Source organism: Muscardinus avellanarius (assembly GCF_963383645.1).
Source record: "Muscardinus avellanarius genome assembly, chromosome: 11".
NCBI lineage: Eukaryota > Metazoa > Chordata > Mammalia > Rodentia > Gliridae > Muscardinus > Muscardinus avellanarius.
Window position 1 is genome coordinate 87,677,746 of NC_137797.1, and position 23,567 is coordinate 87,701,312.

At 42.6% G+C, this 23,567-nt stretch overlaps 1 protein-coding gene across 1 annotated transcript in view; it reads left to right on the forward strand.

Annotated features, from left to right (window-relative positions):
* TMTC1 (transmembrane O-mannosyltransferase targeting cadherins 1) overlaps nucleotides 1–23,567 on the forward strand; it is a gene marked incomplete at both ends in the record, with an annotated part of 320,957 nt that overhangs the window by 183,909 nt on the left and 113,481 nt on the right. Inside the window, 1 exon segment of the mRNA XM_080704935.1 lies at nucleotides 17,028–17,149. Within this exon segment, the coding sequence (XP_080561061.1) occupies nucleotides 17,028–17,149 (122 nt within the window).

The window sequence follows — 23,567 nt, forward strand, 5'->3', positions numbered from 1 at the left end:
ATTATTTTTTCTGGTGAAAGCTTGAAACCAAACTTACACTCTTCTCTGATGCAGTGTTGGCCCATAGAGAAGTTGGATTTGTGCCTTATTTTAAAATGGAACATATTTAAAGACCCTTTGCTACTGTGTCTGCCCACGTGCTTTTGGGTCACCAAGCCCAACTCCTGCCAGCACCTGCGGTGCTCAGGACCTTGCAGGTGTCTTCACAGGGTCTGCCTCTTCGTCCTCATCACCATCACGAAGTAGTCACAGCTCAAGTGCACGAGTGTGCCGGGTGTGGCAGCACACCTGTGATCCCAGTACGTGGGGGCCTGAGACAGGAGGATCTCAGGCAGGTTTGAATACAGCCACAGCCTCTTAGTGAAACCTTGTTTCAAAATAAAGAATAAAAATAGGGCTGAGAGTGTAGCTCACAAGTAGAATCCTCCTGGGTTCAAATTCTCAGTACTGCAAAAACAAAACAAACAAAAAACCCGGGAGTGCAACAATAGCTCTTGTCTCCGTTTCATAGAAATATCAGGCTTAGAAAAAGAAGAGAAAGAAAGAATTTGAGTTGACTTTGAGATCCAGGGTCCAGGATCCATAATCAGAATCTGTTTGTGGTGCTACTTTGTAAAAATTAACCCTCTCTCTACCTCCAAGTGACAGGGAGCTTCTTTAAATTCTTATTGATAAAAGCTAAAGCCAATAAAGTCTTTTCAGATTTTTAATGCGAAAGCATAATGTGAGCAGGTAGGGTGTTCAAAAGTAACTGAAGAGTACATTACAACATAAAACTACTATTAGTAAAAAATTGAATGTTTATCAAGAGAAAGAAAATAGTGGCAAATGTCACCAACATGGATATATAAGTATGGGGAATGGGCTATCTATCTCCTTTAAGCCTCCAAACTTTAGATATCTTATATTTTATTCTCAAATTCAGCAAAAATAGATTTTAGAAAGAGGTGTGTGTGTGTGTGTGTGTGTGTGTGTGTGTGTGTGTGTGTGTTGAGGATTGAACCCACAGCCTGGTACATGTTAGCAAGAACTCTACCACTGAGCTATATTCCTGGTCCTCATTTTCTTTTTATTGTTGCTGATCCAAAAACCTTTCTCATTTCCCCTCAGTGGTGAATGTTAGAAGAAAATAGATTTTTATTAAGTAGTCACCTAAAAATCATAGGCCCTTGAACCGAGTTTTCCCAAGGCTTTTCTTTTTATGGTTAATATGTCACCTGCCAAGTTATTCTCCTTGCCCTGGAACTGAAGCTCTTACCAGCCCTTTGAGCGTGTTCTGAATAGCACGCGGTTCTCTGGTGCCTGGAGCTCCTCGGCCTGCGAGAGTTTTTTTTTTTTTTTTTTTTTTTTTTCTCACATCATTAAATATTTTTTTTCCTTCACAGGGCAATTACATTTTCACAAGTCATACTACTTAGTAAGAAAACAACTTACCTACCCTTCTGATGTTTATGCCTCAGTTGGGAGACTCACTGAATTTATTAAGGGAAGAATTAGATAGTGGTGTACTGGTAAAAGAAGTTTTTGGACACTACCAGCAGCTTTCCTTTTCCTGATCTGTGTGCTTTGCGATTCTCAGTGAAGGTTCCTATAGTCTAGGGTACATGTTTTTTACTCAGTACCACTTCTTGAGAGATCATTTTAATTTTAATACATTATTTCTCTTAATTCTATGATTCATACACCCATGGAGCAATCAGTCCCTACTCAGCTTTACTGTTGTTTCTGATTGTTTTTAAATTCAAAAAAGGTCTAAAGCTATTTTTGTAACTCCTGGAGCCATTCCGTCCTTTCTGTTTCCAGCAGACCAGAAGAGTGGTATTTAAAGGAGCATGTTTCCCCCATTTTGTTCTAAGAAAGCCATGAAATATGTAATTAACACTCTGAGAGATACAAGTAGCAAAATCAAACCCCTCTGAATAGAAAGCCTGTGGGATTGCTTATTGAATTGGAAGATATAAAGGAGATGGTGACTGATTGCCAGATATTTTAGGTGGTGGGCTAAAATACAATTCCAGTGAGCCCAGACAGGGACAAATAGATACAGCAATGCGCAGCACCCCCACCAAAAAATAGCAGTTAGAAATGCCTTATGTTTATGCATACCTTGCCTAACAAGATGGCAGGGAGTACTGGAAAGTTTGTAATATGAGACCTAATATGTATGTATCTTTATTAATATACATCAAAATGTTGATAATAAGGTCTTTTAGGACATTTTTTTTACCTGTAATATAATAATAAGAAATGATCTGTGCAGTGATACCTGCCTGTAATCCTAGTACCTGGGAGGTTGAGATAGAAGGATCATCGAGTTCAAGGCCAGCCTCACCAATTTAGGAAGATCCTGGCTTAAAATTTTTTAAAAACTTAACAAAAAGGCTGGGAGTGTAGCTCAGAGATAGAACACCCCTGGGTTCAATTCCTAGTAACACTAACACACACACACACACACACACACACACACACACACACATACACACACACACACACACACACACACACACACACACACACACACACAAATGAAACAGTATCTATAGGCTCCACCACCAGCCTCAGCTGGAGTGCTCTCTGTCTCCAGTGCCCTGGGGAATCTCCCTGTGGACATCTCAAGTTCAGCCTTCTGAAATGTAACCCCTAAGTTTACCCCGAGTCCGTTTTCTCAACAGTGTTCTTCATCTCAGTACATGCTGTTATTTGCCTGAGCCAAAATCCTTGGGTTTCCTTGTTCTTGCTGCTTATCTTAAATACCATATTCAATCCATTGCGGTATCCTGTCCACCATACTTGGAAAATGTATCTTGGTACTGAGCACTTTCCACTGCTTTCTCTGCTGTCACCCATGGGCGCCCCCGTCCTCCTGGTCACCACCCTCGCCTCCTAACTACTAGTGTCCTTGCACCTGCCCTGGAGCCAGCAATGCAGCCCACACTTAGCTTAATGGCCAGGATGATTATTTTAAAATGTAAGTCAGACCATACTCTCTTGTGTTTAATGTCTTCTAATGGTGTCTTGTTTAGAGCAGAGTGAGTCAGAAACTTTATCAAGGCCTGGAGGGTTCTACCTGTTCCTACCCTATCCTGCCCCCACCCTGTTCTCTCTCTCATTTCTTCCTGAACTAATTTCCTGCTAGAAAATATGTATTGTGGCTAGTTGGTCCCGTTTTGGTCGCGGTCAGTCGGCACCATCTCAGAAGGCCTACCCTAACCACCGCGTGCGAATTGGAGCTCACTTCTTGCCCACCGTGCAGTGCAGAAGCTCTCACCAGCTGCGTGTCTTCCTTTCTCTCCCTCCCTCTCCTCCTCTCCCTCTTCTGTATCTTCTCTTTGGAAGGATAGGAATTTGGAGGGGGAGGGGAAAAGGTATCTGGTTTGTTCACTTATATATTAAAGAGCCTAGAATAGTACCTGGAAAATACAAAAATGATCAAAGTAATCGAATGATAATTAATTTTTTAAGTGGCTGCCTCTAAGTTATAATGCTCAAAAGATCTCTTTTGGTGGTAAACCAAACATATTTGTTGAATGAATGAGTAACCAGTGGCCGAGTTTTACCAAGAGAAACACTGTCTGGAGGACAGGGCAGTTCCCAGGGGTCCTTAGACAAGGCCCATAAGTTGGAAGGAATTCTCTGACTGTGTGTTCATCATCTGCCTGCTCAACGGTACTTTTTTCTTTCTTTCTTTTTTCTTTTTTCTTTTTGGTGGTACTGGGAATGGAACCCAGGGGCATTATACCTCTGAGCTACACCCCCAGCCCGAGTTGCAAAGGGCCTCTCTAAGTAGCTAAGGCAGTCCACAAACCTTGATCCTCCAGTCTCCGCCTCCCGAATGCTGGATTACAGGTGTGCACCACCACGCCCGGCATTGCTCCGGGTACTTTCTATGTCTTATGGGCAGAGTCTGAGTAGCAGGACCAGGCACAGCCCGTAGCCACATGGATAGCTCTCTGACAAAGTACATACAGAGCAATAGGACATATTTATAGAGAATATGTAAGTATAGGACTGGGTGTCTGGAGAGGAAGACAGTAAGGTAAAAGATTGCCTATCTTATTTATTGGCTACTTACCAGTTTGAAAAAATAGCCTGCGAATGGAGAAGAGAGTAAGACCCAGTAGCTGCTTTAAGGAGTTCGATTTTCTCCACCTCCATTCCATCCCACCCCACTTCTAAAAGAATCATCCTTGTAAAGTCAGATATGATCTAAACATGACTCTTGCCTGCAAGAAAGCCTCCTGCTCTCAGTCAGAGTCCTGGCTGGTACCCAGGCTGTGCAGATGGACGGCTTGATAAAGCTCCCAAGTGTTTAATAGTGCACAGTGATTTTTTTTACATAGAAAATGGTGATCAGTAAGGTTTCGTCTCTACCAAGGACAGAACAGCAGACACCATCTCTCAGCTGTACCATGAAACTATAGTTGAGATGCAGTGAAAACAAACAAAAATTGTTCACCAGACAACAAGATTGTTTTTACGATGGGTTATAAAAACTCCTGTGGTAGAAACTCTTCTTTTAAACTTCATTCTGCTGGTGGAATTTATAGAGCATCTCTTAAATATGTTGTAGTCTCATGCTGGTCAATGAGTAAGGTTACTGTAATTAAAGGTTCTATAGGCAAATGTCTTTTTCAGGAGCAGTAGGTTTAAAAAGTCTAACAATTTATTTACTGGAAGACTTTCAGGAACTACTGACTGTTCACTAAGTCTTGTGAATTTCCAAAACAGGTGCCTAGTAAATAGCAATTCTAAAATTAATTTGTATTTGGAACCCGTTTGGGGGAGTTTCTTGTGGATCAATGTTCTCATAACAACTTTGGGAATCATGGGCATAAGCATATGAAGATGGCTTGGTAGGCGTACTTTATTCTATTTGCCTTCTTTGTACTTTCTTTCTTCTTTATTTCTGTTTTATTTTTTGTTTTGATACTGGGGATTCAACCCAGATACTTCTTACTACCGAGCTACAACCCCAGCCCTTTTAATTTTTTATTTTGAAACAGGGTCTCTTTAAGTCACTCAGGCTGGCCTCAAACCCACATTCTCAGCCACCCGGGATTATAGGCTTGTCCCACCAGGCCTGGCATCTTTGTACTTTCTGAAAAACAACAACAAAAGCATTAACAAAAGAATTTTCTTATTATCACTTGAGCAATACCACCTGAAAAGGAGCTCCTTTGAAACCGATTCTTTGCAGAAGATAGGGCCTGGAGATGGATTCTTTTTTTTTTTTTTTTTTTCCATTCTGTGGCAGCTGCCATTAGCCACACATATGGGATTTGATATAACATGCTGTCTGCTGAGAGAAATGGTGGCGTGAGGGACCCGCAAGGCCACCCATAAAACGCTGTAGTCCAGGAGGCGAGTACCACCTGCAATAGCTGATTCATGTTTATTGAGCAGCAGTTTCCAAAGTAAGACCAAAGTGACTCCCGTACATCTCTCTGCCTGCAGTTTCTATTTTAGCTGGAATAAATAAAACCTGTATCTTTGCTGCTCCAGTGCTGGTTTAAGTGCTCCGTGATTTCCCTGAGCCCTCCCTCCTCTGCACCCTGTTCATCGTCTCAGAAGGCTCCTGTGATCTGGAGGAGACAGGAGGGATTCCCCAAGCGCCATGTTAAGCCAGCGTGTCCTGCTAATACATGGTTGCATTTTTTGGCAGAGTTTCACTTAAGACTTGCTTTCATTTGGTACCCGCATCTGACTTCAATTGCCAGAGGCCACAAGTATTTACAAAAGGATCTGGCAACTTTACATCGTCAAATTGGCTCCATCAATTGTAACCCAGGACGCTGGCATTTGGTATTAAAAGTGATTAATTGGGAAGAATGTTTATTTGTCAGCCTCCCCAGCAGGGCCTTGAAAAGTCTGGATTCCAGCGCAACAGCTCCTTGTGCTTTGGGTGACTTTAGCCAGTGAATTATATTTCCTGCTTACTATAGATCTAAGTTCTCACTTTACCAACCATCATTCCCCTCCATCTCTTTCTGTGTCTTTTTAATGGTACTGATGGGATTGAACCCAGGAGTGCTCTACTACTGACTGACATCCCTGGCCCTTTTTAAAATGTTCTTTTTAGATAGGGTTTCTCTAAATTGCTGAGGCTGACCTTGAACTTGCAATCCTCCTTTCTCAGCCTCTTGAGTTTCTGGGATTAGAGGCATATACCACCACACCCAACAATACCATTGCCTTCACTTGGGAATAACTGAGTGCCAGTACTTGTTGGGAAAATGAATTTACTTTTTGCTTTTCTATCTAAAAATTTTTTCCTACTACCCTGTAAGCATTTCCCAAGGCAGACATAACTCTTGCCTAGTGATTATTGGGTCAAGTTCTTAACTTTTATCACATGTCAATCCTCATGTTGGGCAAAGCTTTCTCTCTCTTCTGTCTACTTTAGAGATTTAGGTTGTTTGCTGTCATTTGATGGAAATTGGCCCTTTTATGTGAGCCTCTCTCATGCTTTGAAACAACGAAAATAGGTGTGTGCATGTCTGAACTTGGAAAATTACAAGTATTTGATACCATTTGACAATGTGGGACCTTCATTTACCTCCTTTGCCACATTTCATAACTCCATTAAATTGGCTCTTTTAAGCTGTGGTAGGGAAGCCGTTAGAATCCATAGTTGAAGGTGAGGGAAGAGCCTTATTCAGTCATGTCATTAATTTGTGAAAAAAGCCTTTCAACCACTTCTGTAGCAACAAAATTATCTATCGGGCTTTTAGCATCACACATTTCAGAGACCGGAAAACAGACCTTGTCCAATAAATCCACACATCGTGACTATAGCGGATACTTGGATTCGGGATGCCTGCCTTGACCATGCCTAACATGGACCAAAGCCACTTGAATCGCAGTTCCTCTAGAAGTTTAATTACACAAAAAGATTAGTCCTTGAGAGAGGATTACTAAACTCCTTGTCACATTCGTACAGAGTAACGTGACATTAGCCAAACACATATCTGCAGTTTGTTCGATAAGGGGTTGTGAGTCATTGTCTTTAGGAAATGCAGCTCTCTGAAATACTGGAACTTAACTAGGAGAGTGTGGCTGTGCGCGTTGTCCTACGGGTCCTTGTTGGGTGAGTCCTCAGCTCAGAAACTCAGGATCTGCAGAGTCCTTGGCTAACATGACGGAAAAGAATTTGAGCACGTGCCAGTTAGAGACATGGACAGAGGTTTATTGGGGAAAAGGGGAGGAAATGCACATTCAAGAGAGAATGCGGGGTCCTCAAGATGAGGAAGGCGTTTTGGGGAGTTCAGGGTTCTCTTCTTATAGGGGACTTTCGTGAGGGGTGGGCTGAGAAGGTATGCGAGGATGAGGTCGGTCCGGTAGTCCCAAGGCGGTTTATGGTGGGCAGGTGGTCTGGCAGCCTTAGGGTGGATCAGTCCAGTCGTCCCGAGGCGCTTCCTGATGGTCTGTGGTCTGGTCAGCCTTAGGGTCTTCAGGCTGATTGGGTTCCTCATTAGCTGATTGAAGGATAAGCTAGCATATCCTAAATTATAGGTGTCTCAGAAATATTGTAGTTAACTGTAGGATCTACAGGTTTCCCAGGAATTTTTTGAGAGAGTCAGGCCTGGGAAAGAGAACTGGTTTGTGGACTAGAGGTGAAGCCCTTCAGCTCCAGGTTCTTATATTAAAGTTATATTTTACTTTTCCTTCCTGTCTGTCTTCTTTCTACCTATTTATTTCTTCTATCCGACATCATCCTGAGGGTGGCTTGTCTCTTACATAACAAGAAGAAAGTGAAGCCTGGTCTGGTGGTACACACCTGTAATCTCAGTACTTGGGTGGATGAAACAGGAAGATCTCAGGCTTGAGGCCAGCCTCAGCAACTTAGTGAGACCCCAGTCAAAATAAAAATGAAATAGAGCTAGCTGGAGGTAGAATGTCTCAGTGTTCAGTCCCAGTACCAGCCAACGCACCGTCTATAGCATCCTGCTCCAGAGGACTTAGGCAGAGGGACACCTCCTTAACAGAAGTCTAGGCAGTAAATCAGAGGTAGAAGACACTTCTGCCACAGGAACAAAAGTGTTATGAAATGTATCTGATGTAAACTCTGCTTCTGCGTCTTCCACATCATTAAAGCTGGCTTCACTCTTGACTTTACTTGCTCATTGAAATCTCTTGGATCCTAAATTAATCCTTACACAGGGAAAATACGATGGATTCCTCCTGCTTCCCACTCGTGCTAGTCAGCATCCCACCACTGGGCTCTAAAGACCTCACGCACCCACCAGGCAGGCTCCGAAGCACTCATGGCCTCGCAGCTTGTAGAGGGAGGGATGCTGCTCTCACATCAGGGAGGCCAGCAGCCAGGGGCGGGGCGGGGGAGGGGCATGTGCAGTCCCAAGGCCACACCCAGCGACCTGCTTCTCCACCATGCCACCTGCCTACATTACCACCAGTAAGCCAGTAAGGAACATTCTAAGAGACTTTTGCCTTTATTTTGATTTAAACATTTAAAGGCACACTTAAGCAAAATGGAACTTACATTTCCAAATGAAGCTATGAATCAGCTCCTTGTGTGTGTGTGTGTGTGTGTGTGTGTGTGTGTGTGTGTGTGTGTGATACTTGGAATTGATCCCAGGGCCATTCTTGAGCTTCATCCCCAGCCCCTTATTGTTTAATTTTGAAACAGAGAGTCACTAAGTTGCCGAGGGTCTTGCTAAATTGCAGAGGCTGGGCTGAAACCTGGGATCCTCCTGTCTCAGCCTCCCAAGTACTGGGAATACAGGCAGGCACCAGCACACCTGGTTGAATTCACTTATTCTTGAGTTAAAATATGGCAATCTGAGAGCTTCATTCTTCACCTCCTTTAACCCTGCAACGTAATTGTGTGCTTTTGTGAGATGAGAAGATAAGAAGTGTTGATCTCAGGAACCAGTATATGCAAGAAGGTTCAGATGTTGATTAAAAGCAAACCAAACTGCCAGGCGTGGTGGCGTACCTTGTAATCCCAGCATTTGGGAAGTTGAGACAGGAGGAGCACAGTTGGAGGACAGCTTCAGCTACTTAGTGAGGCCCTTTGCAACTCAGTAAGACCCTGATTTAAAATAAAGAACAAAAAATAAGGCTAGGGGTGTTGCTCAGGGATAGAATGCCCCTGGGTACCATTCCCAGTATCATACACACACACACACACAAATCAAACAAAAAGCTCTGTATACACACACACACACACACACACACACACACACACACACACACACTTTCTCTGTCTCTCGCTGTCTGTCTCTCTCTCTCTCTGTCCAGAACCATGCAGTGTCAGTTCATGAGTACCCTGATTCTCATCTGCCCCAGCTCTGCGCTCATTAGTACTGCTGGCAGTGCCTCTTGGCAGCGAGAGATTGGCACGGGTAGAAAGTAGTGTTTAACTTGGCGGAGAAAAAAATGTGGAGTGTACAAGTCTTCTTTTGTCTCCAAGGGAGTATAATTTCTTCATTCATTTCCCCTCTAAAAATTTTACTCCCTGTGCACTTATGAGCCCATGTTGGAGCTCATGAGAGAGAGGAAATGATATCCCAGCTTGATCCAGGCAGAACTGGGCTGGCAGCCGTGCGGCCGAGATGCTGAGCCTGAGCTGTGCCCAGCCGTGCTGCAGCTCAGCCATTGATTTCAGGCTGGGAAGGGCGAGTGGCACATTTCCATGCCTGCCTTTGAGATGGGAATTGTGCTTGTGTGCTGGGAGAACTGTCCTTAAAACAGAAATGTTGTGGCTTTGGGGGCTTAAATCAGGGTTCCAGTTACATGTATGACCACCAAGGAATGAGTCTCTGAGAATCAACTATATTTATTATTATTATTATCATCATCATCATCATCATCATCATCATCATCAGACGACTACTACTACTAGTAGTAGTAGTAGTAGTAGTAATAGTAGTAGTAGTATGGATTGAACTAAAAAAAAATTCTACCTCCAAGCTATACTCCCAGCCCTTTTTATATTTTATTTTGAAACAGGGTCTTGCTAGTTTTCTGAGAGCCTTGCTAAGTTGCTGAGGCTGGCCTTGAACTTATAGCCTTCCTGTCTCATCCTCCCAAGTGCTGGTGTACACCACCACATTGGGCAAGAATCAGCTTTTAAATTGCCTTACCCCTTTATCTATTTTGTGTGTGTGTGGGGGGGGGGGTCTGGGAATGGAACCCAGGGATATTCGACCTCCAAGCTACATCCCCTACCCTATTTTTTATTCTTTATTTTGAAGCCTAGTCTCACTGAGTTGCAAAGGGCCTCACTAAGTAGCTGAGGCTGTCCACGAACCACAATCCTCCAGTCTCAGCTCCCAAATGCTGGGATGACAAGCATGCGCCACCACGCCCAGCAAATTTTAGATCTTATTTGGGTCATTAGAAGTAGTCTGTTATATTTGATATTGTCATAACAGTGAAAGTTCAGATTGTCCTCTTCAACTTTTGAAAGAGTAGTCTTACTCTCACTTGCAGGATAAAAAAAAAAAAAGCTATCCCAAATTGGTGTTTGTTTTTACTGCTTTTATACAACATTTTGAACTTTTTAAAGCCTCGGTAACCTTAAGAAAAGTGGTTTACTCAAGGGAAAAAATATAATGGAGAGACAGTAAGATGATGTAAAGGTAGAACAAAAGGTGTCTAGCTGCAAAAAAAAACCTCTTTAAACATACAAAAGTAGAATAGAGGAGTGAGATTCCCATGTTTTGCATGAAGAAGATCTGAAGGCCTTTGCAGCCTTGGGAAAGACTTCTCATAATAGTCTAATTGTTGTAAGTGTGTATAATACTATATAATATTAATGATGATAACAACACAATCATCCTCTGCCATTCTGGCCAATTGTAGTTCTGCCTGTTTGGAAAGGACCCCAAAATTAAAACATGAAAATTTTTTAAGCAGGGGCAATAATCTTCATCTCCATAGAGCTCTGAAGAATGAGTTTGGGTTTACTTCAACATTTGAATTGCTGTACTTTGGGGCTGCCATTTGAGGGCCACTTAGCCACAGAAAGAGCAGAGCCGAGGCCCAGTACCTCCACCTAACCAGTGAGATTCAGAACAAAACCTCATGAGAGTGAGGCAGTCAAACACAGTCAGATAGGGCAACAATGGATGCATTCATTTATATCCTATTTATCATCTATCTATCTATCTATCTATCTATCATCTATCTCTTTTTATCTCTCTTTCTCTCTCTGGCATAGGGGATTGACCCCAGGGGCATTATAACCCGAACTATACTATCCCCTAACACTTTTTATATCTTATTTTGAAACGGGCTCACTAAGTTTCTAAGGGTCTTGCTAAGTTGCTGAGCCTGGCTTTGAACCTACAGTCTTTCTGTCTCAGCCTCCCAAGTGCCAGCATGCCCGGCTGCTGATGGATTTCATTTTAATTAAAGCATTCTGATTTTCTTGGTTAAAAAGAACTTTCGGAAAAGTAAATTGTAATAAGTTGAAATATTCCAAATGTTGAAGTCCAATTCTAATAAAGAGAAAGATGTTGTTTTTCCTGGGCATGAAGGTTATATTGCCATTTGAGAATTAGTAGTTGTGAGTAGCAATAAATAAAAGTAGGAAAGTGCAGAAGGTACGTGAGCAGCCTGGTGAGCAGCATCTCAGTGGGGGACTCACTGCACTAGACTCTGAGATCCTCTTAGATGTTCCAGGACTGGGGGCTTTTCACCCCAAATTAATTCTGCAATACCATTTCCAGAGTATTTCTGTCATCATTCTTACTGCTGTGGCCAAAATTACCCGACTTCTGGAGGTTTCAGCCCATTTTAGGCTGGATCACTCCTGCAGAGTTCAGGGAGGGCATGGTGATGGGAAGCAGAGAATGAGAGGAAGGGGCTGGAGACTCACATCCCCAGTGACCTTCCTCCTCCAGCCATACCCTACCTACCTAAATTATCACCCAATAAACCCAAATTATTAATCCACCAATGTATTCGCCCACTGATGAGATTCTTCAGATATTTGACCTCTGAGCATCTTTGAATTGTTGACACATGAGCTTTTCCAGGAGATATTCTGTATCTTAACCATAACATAGAGGATTGACAAAGTGAGATTTTCTCATCTGAGAGCCCTTAAAATGGGTATGAAGTGCGTGAGGAGTCCCAGTGATCACATGCAGCTGTTAGGACTGTTCTTTATTAGTGAGACACGTATTTGTTGAGTGTGGATCATGTTTGTGTCAGGACTCTGGACCAACTTCAACATACATGAGCGTGGCCATCAGGAACCCATAGTCTGATGGAGGAAGTAGACCCACAGACACCTAGAACGTGGAACCTAAGGGAGCATTAGAACACGGCCCTCCTCCTCCCCATCATCTTGGTGAATGCCTTAAACCCAGGTCTAAATAGGACAGTTTTACTGTTAACAGATTCCCTGAGGGTAGAGAAACTGGATGCAGAGAGCTAGAGCCTAGGGCTGAGAAATAAATCTTAGGGATTGAAATGCAGCCACAATTCTTAGAACATCGTGACACACTCACGTCCAAAAGCATTGAACCATTTCCCTGAGACCTGCATAATGACAGTGAGCGTCCCTGTAATCAGCCTCTGGGAGAGGGCAGACCACAGAGGATGGATTGGGTAGGGAAGAATCTTCTTCTGACACCCACACACCTGGCCAGAGTGTAGGTGTGTGTGTGTGTGTGTGTGTGTGTGTTTGTCTGTGACCTGTATTTCTAAAGGTAAACTGGGAGCCAGAATTGGAGGTCATAAACAGACACTACCTAGCTAGACGTGGGTTCTCGAGCTGGGTTTCCTTTGTGGTGGTTTATGGATTTGAGAACGGTGCTGCTCTTCCCTTACACGTCTGCCAGATGTGTGTGGGGGGCTTGGTGTCTGGGCCGGTTGCCAGGCTTGCTAAGCTGGGTGTTAAGATGAAATTTTTACTCCTCTGCAGCCCAGGGGGAGGATTCTCTGCATTCCTCTAAGCCAAGAAGGAAAATCAAAGCCAACAACTCTCTCCATGAATAAAGCAAACATTTTTCCTCCAGATAGGGTAGGTATCTGTGCCCTTTCTTGTTTAAATTGTCATCCTACTAAAGCTCTGGGAGAAGTATATTAGGTTGTCGGAAGTTGCAAAGTTACCCAAACAAATCGCCTGTATTAAATCTTTGGGGCTGAAATAAGCTATAAATGCTTCAGCCAACTTTGTCTCATCTGTGATCCATACAGTCCAGACTTGGGTTCCCTCCCAGTCCTCCTTATTCTAGAAAATCCAGCCATGTCTGTGATGAGATTTTTTTGCCCGACTTTACAACTTTGTGCTTCTCGGATTGATTTGTTGATTAAATAAATTTCTTCTTAAATATTTTTAATATCTCTTGACTAGATGGAAAGGAAGGAAGACAAAGAACATTGTCATCAATTTAATTTGAAGATAAAGAATTTTTATAAACATTTTTCTCAAAATAAAATAACAAAATATCATCGAGTCTGGGCATTGTGCTGCTGCTGTCCTCTATGAAATGTTTTAAAAATCAAGTGAAAGCTGGGCGTGGTGGCGCACGCCTGTAATCCCAGTACTTGGGAGGCGGAGACAGGAGGATTTCAGGTTTGAGGCCAGCTTCAGCAACTTAGTGAGATCCTGTTTCAAAATAAAAGTAAAAATTTAGGGCTGGGGGTGTAGCTCAGAGGGTAGCATTCCCCAGTACAGAGGTAGCATTCCCTAGTAACACACACGCGCGCACACACACACACACACACACACACACACACACACAGTGTAAAATACTCCATAAGCCCTGCCCCTCTGGTAGCAGTAAGGACTGGTGGCCTCTAAACACAAAGCTCATGGCTTTGATAGTGTACATTTTGCTGCTGAAGGAATCTTTGTAAAGACCCAACTCCAGTAAACCCAGAGCTATATTGTCTCATTTGGTAGTTGAGGCTCCTACAGGGTGGAAGTACTAACATGTCTACCCAGGACAAGTACTGCTGTATTGGTAGCAGGGCCACAGACCAAATCTAGACCTCAACTCTGAACACTGCTTTTCTTCATATACGAGGGACACCCTAGTACCTCCTGGTACTAGGAGAAGGCCGGTTCCACAATGGGGCATGCAAGGCCCTCATGATCTGTCTCATTCCCTGCTTTGTGTCACTCTATATCCTTTCCCTGATGTGCCCTTCCCCCATTTATCTGCCTTGAAAGCATTTATTAACATTTCAAGCCCAGACTCTCATCTCGGCCAGAAAGCCCTCTCTACCTCCTCCCCATCCACCAGTTTTCACTCCTGCTTTTCTTCACTTACTGATTTAATCAGCAAACATTTGCACCAGGCACTTGTAAACACAAGTCCTGTTTTGGTGAACACAGCTAAGAGCTCCCGGCCCTCACGAAGCCTGTAGTCTGGTGAGGAAGAAAGGCATTCAGGGGGGTACATACCCGGGAACGTGTGTGGTTACAAATGGGATGATTGTCCGGGTGGAAACAGACTGCACCTGGCTCCTGAAGAACCTGGAGGAGGAACAAATGCACCCAGGGACTGTGATGCCATTTGCATACCAGTCTTCTGGAGGCTGATCTATCTCTCCTTGACTTTATCTCTGTCTGTGTTCCCAGCAGTGTAAGTGCCACAGGGATCCTGACTACTAGGGGCTCAGGGAATCAAGAGGAGGCAGGGAGGCAGGCCTCTTCTCTTGCTTTTCCCACCTCGGGGGTGAAAAAGCCCCCAACCTGGTGGCCACATAGGCTCTTGGAACTTTGAGGAAGGCTGTGAACAGCCACCAGAACGAGGAAGGTGGTTTTTTTCAGACAGAAGGTGTGACACTGGGATGTGAAGGCAACGACTCTTCCATATCCCCAGCGGGCACTGTCCCCGAGGGACCCTGAGGAGGGACGGGAGGTGGCTCACTACCTGCATTCTTCATTCCTGCTTAGGACAAACCAATAGGGTCTTTTACATTCTCTTTAGAACTCTCTTTGGAAAGACATGATTACTTTTATAAAAAGTATTTCAGTTTTTGGAAAGAGTCATAAGATGTTATCCATTATCTCCAAAAAATAACCATGTTCCTCTAAAAAGAGATTATCAATGAACTAGTCAGTTACAGGCTCAGGATCAGTGAGGAGCATGTGAAAAGACACCCTGGGGTTGGTTTTCAACATTACCAAGAAATACCTGCCCAGGCATCATGGGATTTTCACAAAGATTGAAATGTGTCAAATTATAAATTATTCACTTTAAGTTTCTGAACTGAAATGTACTTTTTTTTTCTCTTTTCTTTTTTTCTTTTTTCTTTTTTTTTTTGGTACTGGGGATGGAACCCAGGGACATTCTAACTCCAAACTATATCCACAGCCCTATTTTTTATTCTTTATTTTTAAACAGGGTCTCACTGAGTTGCAAAGGGCCTTCCTAAGTAGTAGTTGAGGCTGTCCACAAACCGTGATCCTCCTGTCTCAGCCTCCCAAATGCTGGGATTACAAGCATGTGCCACCACTTCTGGCTTGTACTTTGTAAAGTACAAACTATAAATTAAAAAAAAAGCTTGCAGATTTTACATAAAATTAACTTCCTTCTCTCTTTTTCTTTTCTTTTACTTTTTTTTTGTTGTTGTTCAACTTTGGTAGGTCCTGAAACTATAACATCCTTTTGCATCCATTTGAACTGAAGACTTGTGACATTACCTATTTTTCTTTTTTTCTTCTAAAGGATTTTGTTTCTTTAGTAAAAAATGAGATAATTACTGGTGAAACTATTAATTATTTGAGGGAAACTGTCCAAATATATGAAACTGCTCTAAGAAATTTTATTACCTTACATTATTCTAGTTAGAGAACAAAGACTTTAATGAAATCCAGATGACAAATACCCAGAATGTTTAAAACCTACTTCGCATGCTTAAATGCAAGAATTTATGGTTTCCATTAGGGAGTTTTCTTTATATTTGTGAAAATTTTTGAACTATTCCTTTAACTGTTCTTTTCCAGTTATTATAATTAAAAGCAATAGACTAGTTAAAATATTTATATTTATAGTTAAAACTAAATATTACAATATAGAGTCTTTATTTGTTTTTTTAGACTTTTTATAAAAGAAAAAATAATAACATTAATAAAATAAGGACTATTTTAAACAGAATTCTCTTCAAATGCATCCTTAGCATATATGCAAGTGAAAATACAAGCTACTAATTTTTACAACTTAAGTCTATTTTAAATAGAACTTACAAGTCTATTTTAAATAGAACTCTCTTCAAATGCATCTTTAGCACATATACAAATGAAAATACAAGATAATTTTTACAATTTTATAGTATTTATACAGATTTTTTTAATTTTATAAACTTTAATTAAATATAAATTAAGTTAATACAAATTATAGCTAACTATACAAAAGTTAAGAAAAACCTTTACAAATATTAGAGAAAGATCCTTTACAAATTTAATGATTTCTTATGACATTTTTGTAATGATTTCTTATGACAAAATAAGTTTATGGAATATATACTTAAATGATTGCTTTACTGGCTTAATTTGAGAGCTTCTAAGAAAATCTACAGCTCAATTAATCTTCCACATTGGTGTCCTAAATTTTACCATTAGCATCTCATTTTCTTTATGTTAAGCCTTGCTTCTGGTGATTTTTTTAAGTGTGTTCCTTTTAAAGAGGACATAATTAAATTCTCTGTGGTACCACCTGATTCTGCCCAGCCACGTTGCCCCCTGGTCAGTCTCCAAGCTCCTGGAGGGCCAGGTGTTCTGAAAGGGCCAGAGCTCGGAAGCGGGTTGCATAGGGCCGGCCCAGAACAACCCGGAATGGTCCTGGACCACGTGGTGCCAGTGGCAGATGCTTCTGGTGCAGATGCTTCTGGTGCAGATGTGTGCCATGCTTCTGGTGCAGATGTGTGCCGCGCACCTGCGGTGTTTGGCCGAGCCAGCAGTGGCAGCCTGGCTTTGTGTGACAAGCTCAGCACCCAGGCCTAAGGGCTCGCACACTTCAGTTCATTCCTTCCTTCACTGAGAACTTGAAAGTGGCTGACTGAAAGAGATGACTGACGAGCGCTTCCCCCGTGTGTTTCAGAGACTGGAGCACAAGGCAGTGGTCGTGGGCTTGCTGTTCCTGGTGTTCCCGTTCATTCCAGCCAGCAACCTCTTCTTCAGGGTGGGCTTTGTGGTGGCTGAGAGAGTCCTTTACATGCCCAGGTAACTATTGCGGGGCCCCGTCCTGTCGCCAACACCGTGGACAGTTCCGGAGACCGTCCTCTGGGTGACGATGGGGAGGTCCTCCTGGATGGCACTCAGGTTTTTATCATCTCAGCTCAAAAACATCCGCACAGGATGGACGAGACCAAGCTTGCACACAGTCACCTGCCTGCAGGGTTCGCCTCTGGTTGCGAGCTGTAAACAGGAGGCCGCCTGCAGCCTGTTCAGGGTTTTAGCAACAGTGGCTAAAAACCCTGAACAGGCCATCTTGTCCAATCATGTCTATTAAATACAGTTATGATAATGTCCAGAAATATTCATTGACTTGCATATAACTATTATGTTCGGTATCTTCTTTTATTCCCTCTTTTATTTCTTAAATTTAAGAGTGGACATAATCGCAAGAAAATTTGAATTTGTCCTCAAGAAAATCTGTGTGAAAAAAGTGATTTAAAAATGATAAAGGACATTCTGATGTGTGTCACGTAGGTCTGCACATTTGAACTGTACTGAAGCTTGTCTGCTCCCTTGACTTAATTGCATATCCTCGTCCCAGGCCACTTTTCTTTTCAGATGCCTGGAAACAACACTGAATCAGGAAACAGTCTGAATTCCGCTGTTCATCAGTGTGACACCTTGAGCAACACAGGGAGATTTTCTGCACCAGATTTTCTCATTTCCAAAATTGTCTAGTAAACTCTATAAATTTAATATAAATTCTGTAAGAATGGAGTTTTCTAAATAGCACATCACAAATCAAATTATTATAAGGAAATTATTATTATTTTTTTTTTTGGTACAGGAGATTGAACACCTCCACACTACACCCACAGCCGTATTTTCTATTTTCTGTTTTGAAACAAAGTCTGGCCAAGTTGCTGAGGGTTGAATAAGAAGCTGAGGTTGGTCTTAAACAGTAATCATCCTGTCTTAGCCTCCCAAGGACTGGAGTTATAGGTGTGTACCACTGCTCCTGGCTAAAGAAATCATTACTTTTTATTTATGATAGTGCGCTAGAAATTTAAAAACACATTTAATAAGCCAAAGTTTCATATGACTTTGCAGCATTTTGTTCGAGTTGGCTGGGGTAGGCAATGGGGTGAGGCAAGGGGCCTTGAACCTGCCCCTGGCTCTCAGAATAGTTTGGGAAAGAGGTTAGTGTTTGATAAATACTACATACTATGAGGATTACAAACACAATTCCTTGGATTCTACATTGCCTGAAGATAAAAGTCTTACAAGAACTTGCCAATTATAAGAATATACTCAACCTTTAAAAGACCAAGAAGGAGCCGGGCGTGGTGGCGCACGCATGTAATCCCCGCGCTTGGGAGGCGGAAACAGGAGGATCGCTATTGCGCAGGTTCGAAGCCAGCCATGCTGGCTTAAGAGACCCTGTTTCCAAATTAAAAAAAAAAAAGTACAAAAATAGGTCTGGAAGTGTAACCCAGAGGTAGAAGGGTTTCCAGGAACCCCAGTGCCACCAAAATAAATAAATAACCAAGAAGGAATATTAATCTGTATTAGGGGGTTTGTTGTAGTCTTGCTGGTGGTAGTAGGGATTCAACCCAGGGCCTTGCTTATACTATGCACATACTCTATCACTGAGCTACATATCCAGCCCTTTTAAAATTGTATTTTGAGACAGGCTCTTGCTAAATTGCCAAGGCTGGCCTTGAACCTTCGACCCTCTTTCTTCAGCCTCCCAAGTAGCGGGGATTACAGGTATATGTCGCCACTCCTAACTGTGATTTGGCCTTTCTTAGACCAGTTGAAAGAGTCGTGACTTTTTCTATCGTTCTGATGAGTCCAAGTCCTTCATTTGATAAATATTAATAAAGCATCTCTGCTACAAATGCTGCAAGTAGAATCTGAGGCTATAAAACCAAGTAAATTCCAGTGTCTGCCATGAAATAGTTCATTAACTGAAGGAAGGAAATATTGGCCGTAAAACTTTAGTGAGTTATAAGATGATGGAGACTAAAGCACCACCGCCAAGGCCTGGGGCTGTAGCTCAGAGGTGGAGCACATGCCTAGCGTGTACCAGGTCCAGGGTTCAATTCCTAGCACCACAAACCAAAACAACAACAACAATAAATATTTACCTTGTACACCTTCTGGAGAAGGTGAACTTTCTACTCATCATACGTTTGTTTTAAGCTATTAAGAAGCCAGAGCCGGGCGTGGTGGTGCACGCTTGTAATCCCAGTACCTGGGAGGCTGAGTCAGGAGGACCACATGTTCAAAGCCAGCCTCAGCTACTTAGCAAGGCTCTCTGCAACTTAGTGAAACCCTTTTTTAAAATTAAGACTAAAAAATAGGGCTGAGGATGTACCTCAGGGATGGAATACCCCTGGCTTTAATCCCTAGTAACACACACACACACCACAGTTCTTGGCCCTAGGTGTATATATATCATATATCACAGAAATAATGTCTAGCCTTACTGGATCCTGGGTGCGTCCTATCAGTCCCAGGAGGCTGATTTTGCCATTTTGCAAGAAAAACCTAGAATTGGTGAGAGACCAACAGTGCCCTTTCATCTCCCTCCAGATGCCTAACATGAACAAGCCACTCAAATCTGGATTCGGTCTCCCTCCCTCCCAACCCAAAAGAGGCCTCACATATCAATCTTGTCTCATTTGCACTTGAAAATCTGTAGATAAAAGGGGCGGAAATCAGCTATTTGCTTAGCACTCCATGGCTATTAGGAGCAGAGTTTTACCATGAACAGAAATGGGGATACTGTTTTCTTTTGGTGGTAAATGCCAGGTTTGCAGATGTCGTCTTTGGACAGGCAGGAGAGTTGGCCACAGAAATATTTTTTTCACAGAAATTTTGCTCTCTTCCTCTTATCCCAAGAGAAGCATATAATTTTATGCCTATCGTTTTTGTATTTTATAAAAACCACATTAGAAGCCTTCAAAGAACTGAAATTTCTTAGAGTTGATGAAGCAAAAATAGTTGATGAAAGCTCTCAAATAAAGTTACAGAAAGTAATTGAACATCCATCCATGTGCTAGGTTAAGGATGATTTATTCACTTCAGTGCCAAAGAATAAAGTCCTAAGGTGCTTTAGGAAAACTTGAAGGAGTAGAGAAGGGGAAACAATAGAAATAAGTGGAGGAAGGAACAATATTTGGGGAAAGAACTGATCAGGAATAACTGAGGCTACCAGGCGTCAGGGTACATGCCATTAGTCTCAGTACTTGGGAGGCTGCGATAGGAGGATTGCAGGTTCAAGACCAGCCTTAGCAACTTAGTGAGACCCTGTTTCAAATGAAAAAAATCAAATATCAAATACTGGTTAAAGGTGCTTGGTAAAGTTTTTGCTGTTCTAAGGCCAAATTGAGACAAGCAGTGTAAATTAGTGAGATTTTTTAAAGTTAAGTAGATGTTGTTTTATAACATTCTAAAGTTATCTCTCTTCTGTATTTCTAGATCCTTGTCATACTGATAAAAACAGCAGGGTAGACAATCCTTTCTTAGTTCCTCTTTTCTCCATCCACCCTACTTTTTTTTTTTTTAAGAAATTTTACTGGCTTTAATAAGAGGAACTCTAGATGAGAAAGGAGATACTATATATGAGCAAATAAGGTGACCTGAGGGAATGGAAGAGGGGAAAGGGAGATTCTCTAATGTTCATGATGTACGTTCACAAACATATCAAAGTCAATCACTAGGCCAAACACGAGGAGGGAGGGGGAGGGAACGGGGTGGGAGTTGGGGAAGGGCTAATTGTGTGATGTGTGCGTAGATGTATGACTGCAATGCACCAATAAAAAGTTAAAAGAATTAAAAACAGAAATTTTACTGGCTTTAGAAATCTGATACTCGCGTAGCCCAGTGCTCAGTGATCCTTTGTAAGGTCTAAGCGTAAGGTCCTTTGAGACTCCACATTTGGACCTATGTAAATCATGCTTTTCACCTTAAGCGTTATACAGTGTTTTGTTGCTGTTTTCCATGTACTGGACATGCCTGGCTGTGTCTGCTCAGATTCAGCAGGAGGTGCAGGGAAGGCCAGGTGCGTCCTTTGGGGTACAGTAAGAAATGGAGGAAGTGTCCAAGCCATCAGGACAGGCTCTGAGGGCTGGTGGTGGTAGGAGGAAGTAGTGGGGAGCCCCGGTGTGCACTCCGCTGTGAGGAAGTGGGGTGTCCTCATATGCAGGGGGCAGGGGAGCTCAGAGGTCCACATGGATGGGCAGCAGAAGGAATAGGTGTCAGGAAAGAACGAGCCGGTGTCTGCACAGGGCAGTATGGGCACTGCCAGACCCCGCCCTTCCAGGGCAACAGCGCAGGAGGCTGAGGAGAGAGGACGCAGCCCCGAGGACAGTTCAGGTGCCCACAGGAAGTCCAGCGAGACTTGGGAACAGGGCTGCAGCCTAATATCTCAACGTGGATTCAAGGCTGGTGGCAGCCGCCAGCCAAGGGCACTGAGTGTAACTTACTGCATCAGGTGCTTAAATATGAGTCACAGATGAGGGTAATGTTGGATACTGATTTGACAAAATTAAGACTCTTAATAATTATTAATATGCTTATTTGACAACCCTGCATGTGGCCCCAAGGACACAGCAGCTGGCTCCCCATGAGAGTAAGTGGTATAAGGTTGAGGCGGGAGCCAGGGTATCTCTTGTAACCTCACCTCAGAGTGGATTGGAGAGGGCGAGTTCAAAGAAGAAATAGACTCCATAGGTTAAGGATGGAAGGATTGAGGCAAAGGGGTCGTCTCTGCTCTCACTGTGGTTGCATGAATGGCTCCACCAGTCCTTTGGGATCTGAGCTCAGAGGAGAGTGTGAGGTCCTGGAGCCAGAACTTGTCCAGGGAAGGCTGCTCCTGTGACCGGGTGGGGAGGCACCTGGGTGAACAAGACTGAGGGCCTGTCACCAAGCTCTTCCGGGACAAGTGCCGCGTGAAGGTCAAGACCAGGAATGGAAGCAGAAGGACCTTGCCGAGGGACTGAGCCCTGTGTGTAACAAACTAAAAATGCAGCTCATGGATGGATGTAACATTAAAACAGAGCCGTGGTCGGAATGAAGGGAATAGGGAGGAGGCCACGGAGCTCGTGGGCTGAAGATCAGTTGGCCAATCTGCTGTGCTCAGTAAGTTGCTTTCAGCTCAGGGCACAAGGTGTAGATAAGTTTAAACAGTTAATCACTGGACTGGAATAATGGCCTTAATTTTGCAGAACCCTGCTAGTTATAAAAGATGAATGTTTATGTCTGTTAGATCTTAAGTAGTGGACAGCAAATGTCTTGGAAGCCAGACGCTGAAAGTAAAAACTGGAGAGTATAATTTAGATTCAGATAAGACTAACTAGTATAATACATGTGAAAAAATGTTGTAAGCCATGCTAGATAATTGCAAGCCATTATTTTAATCTGTCCAGTACAAATGAGGAGATTGGGTGAATCAAGTCAAAGGAAACTAAAGAGCAGAACAGCTGTAAGCCAATTCTTCTTTGCTTCTGAGACGTTTTCTTTTTTGCCCCTAAGCTTATGTGCTTAAAAGTAAACAATTAAAAAGTAAAATAACAAATAAGCAACCCTAGCTTAGCAGGGTAGCATTTTGAAACCCCAGGAGCCTCTGCAGATAGACACACAGCTTCCTGCACGGTCGCCCGTGACGTTGCCTGGAGCCTATTTGGGCAGGCTCCAGGGCTGCCATTTCAGCCCCTCTTCCATCAGGATCCCTTGTTATTGATGAATTTCTTTTTGTTGTTTTCTTTTCTTTTGGTTTCTGCATAGGGAAGTATATCTCAAACATTGACTCCAAGCCGGATGTGGTAGTGCATGCTTGTAATCCCAGCATTTTGGAGGCTGAGATAGGAGGATCCAGGTTCGCAGACAGCCTCAGCTACTTAGTGAGGCCCTTTGCAACTCAGTGAAACCCTGCTTTAAAAGTAATGATTTAAAAAATAGGGTTAGGGGTGTAGCTTGGAGGTAAAATGCCCCTGGTTTTCATCCCCAGTACTACAACAACAACAACAAATTGATTCCTTATGCACATTTTAGTAATCTTAATAAAATATTCCTTGATGTTTTTGGAAACTATCATTCTTACTTTATGTACTTTTTGTACCATAAGTCTATTTTGTGAATTAAATCCATTCTGAAGCAAATAATATTGTACAAGAAAGTTGCATTTTTAAGAGTGCTTTTGGTGAATGTTTTAAGATACTTATAATTGTCCTATAAATTAGGTATTCAGGGTCAATCTGGACTTTGATGATCTGACTTTGTTTGAGGTATATTTGCAGTTCTTATCATTTATTTTATTCATGTGTAGCTAAAAGTCATATACTAAAAGCACACATGAACACAAAAACACTGCACTTGAGAACATCAGTACCTTGAACTTCACCTTCAGTTCACAGAACACATTCACATACATTGTTTTATTTATTCCAAATAACAG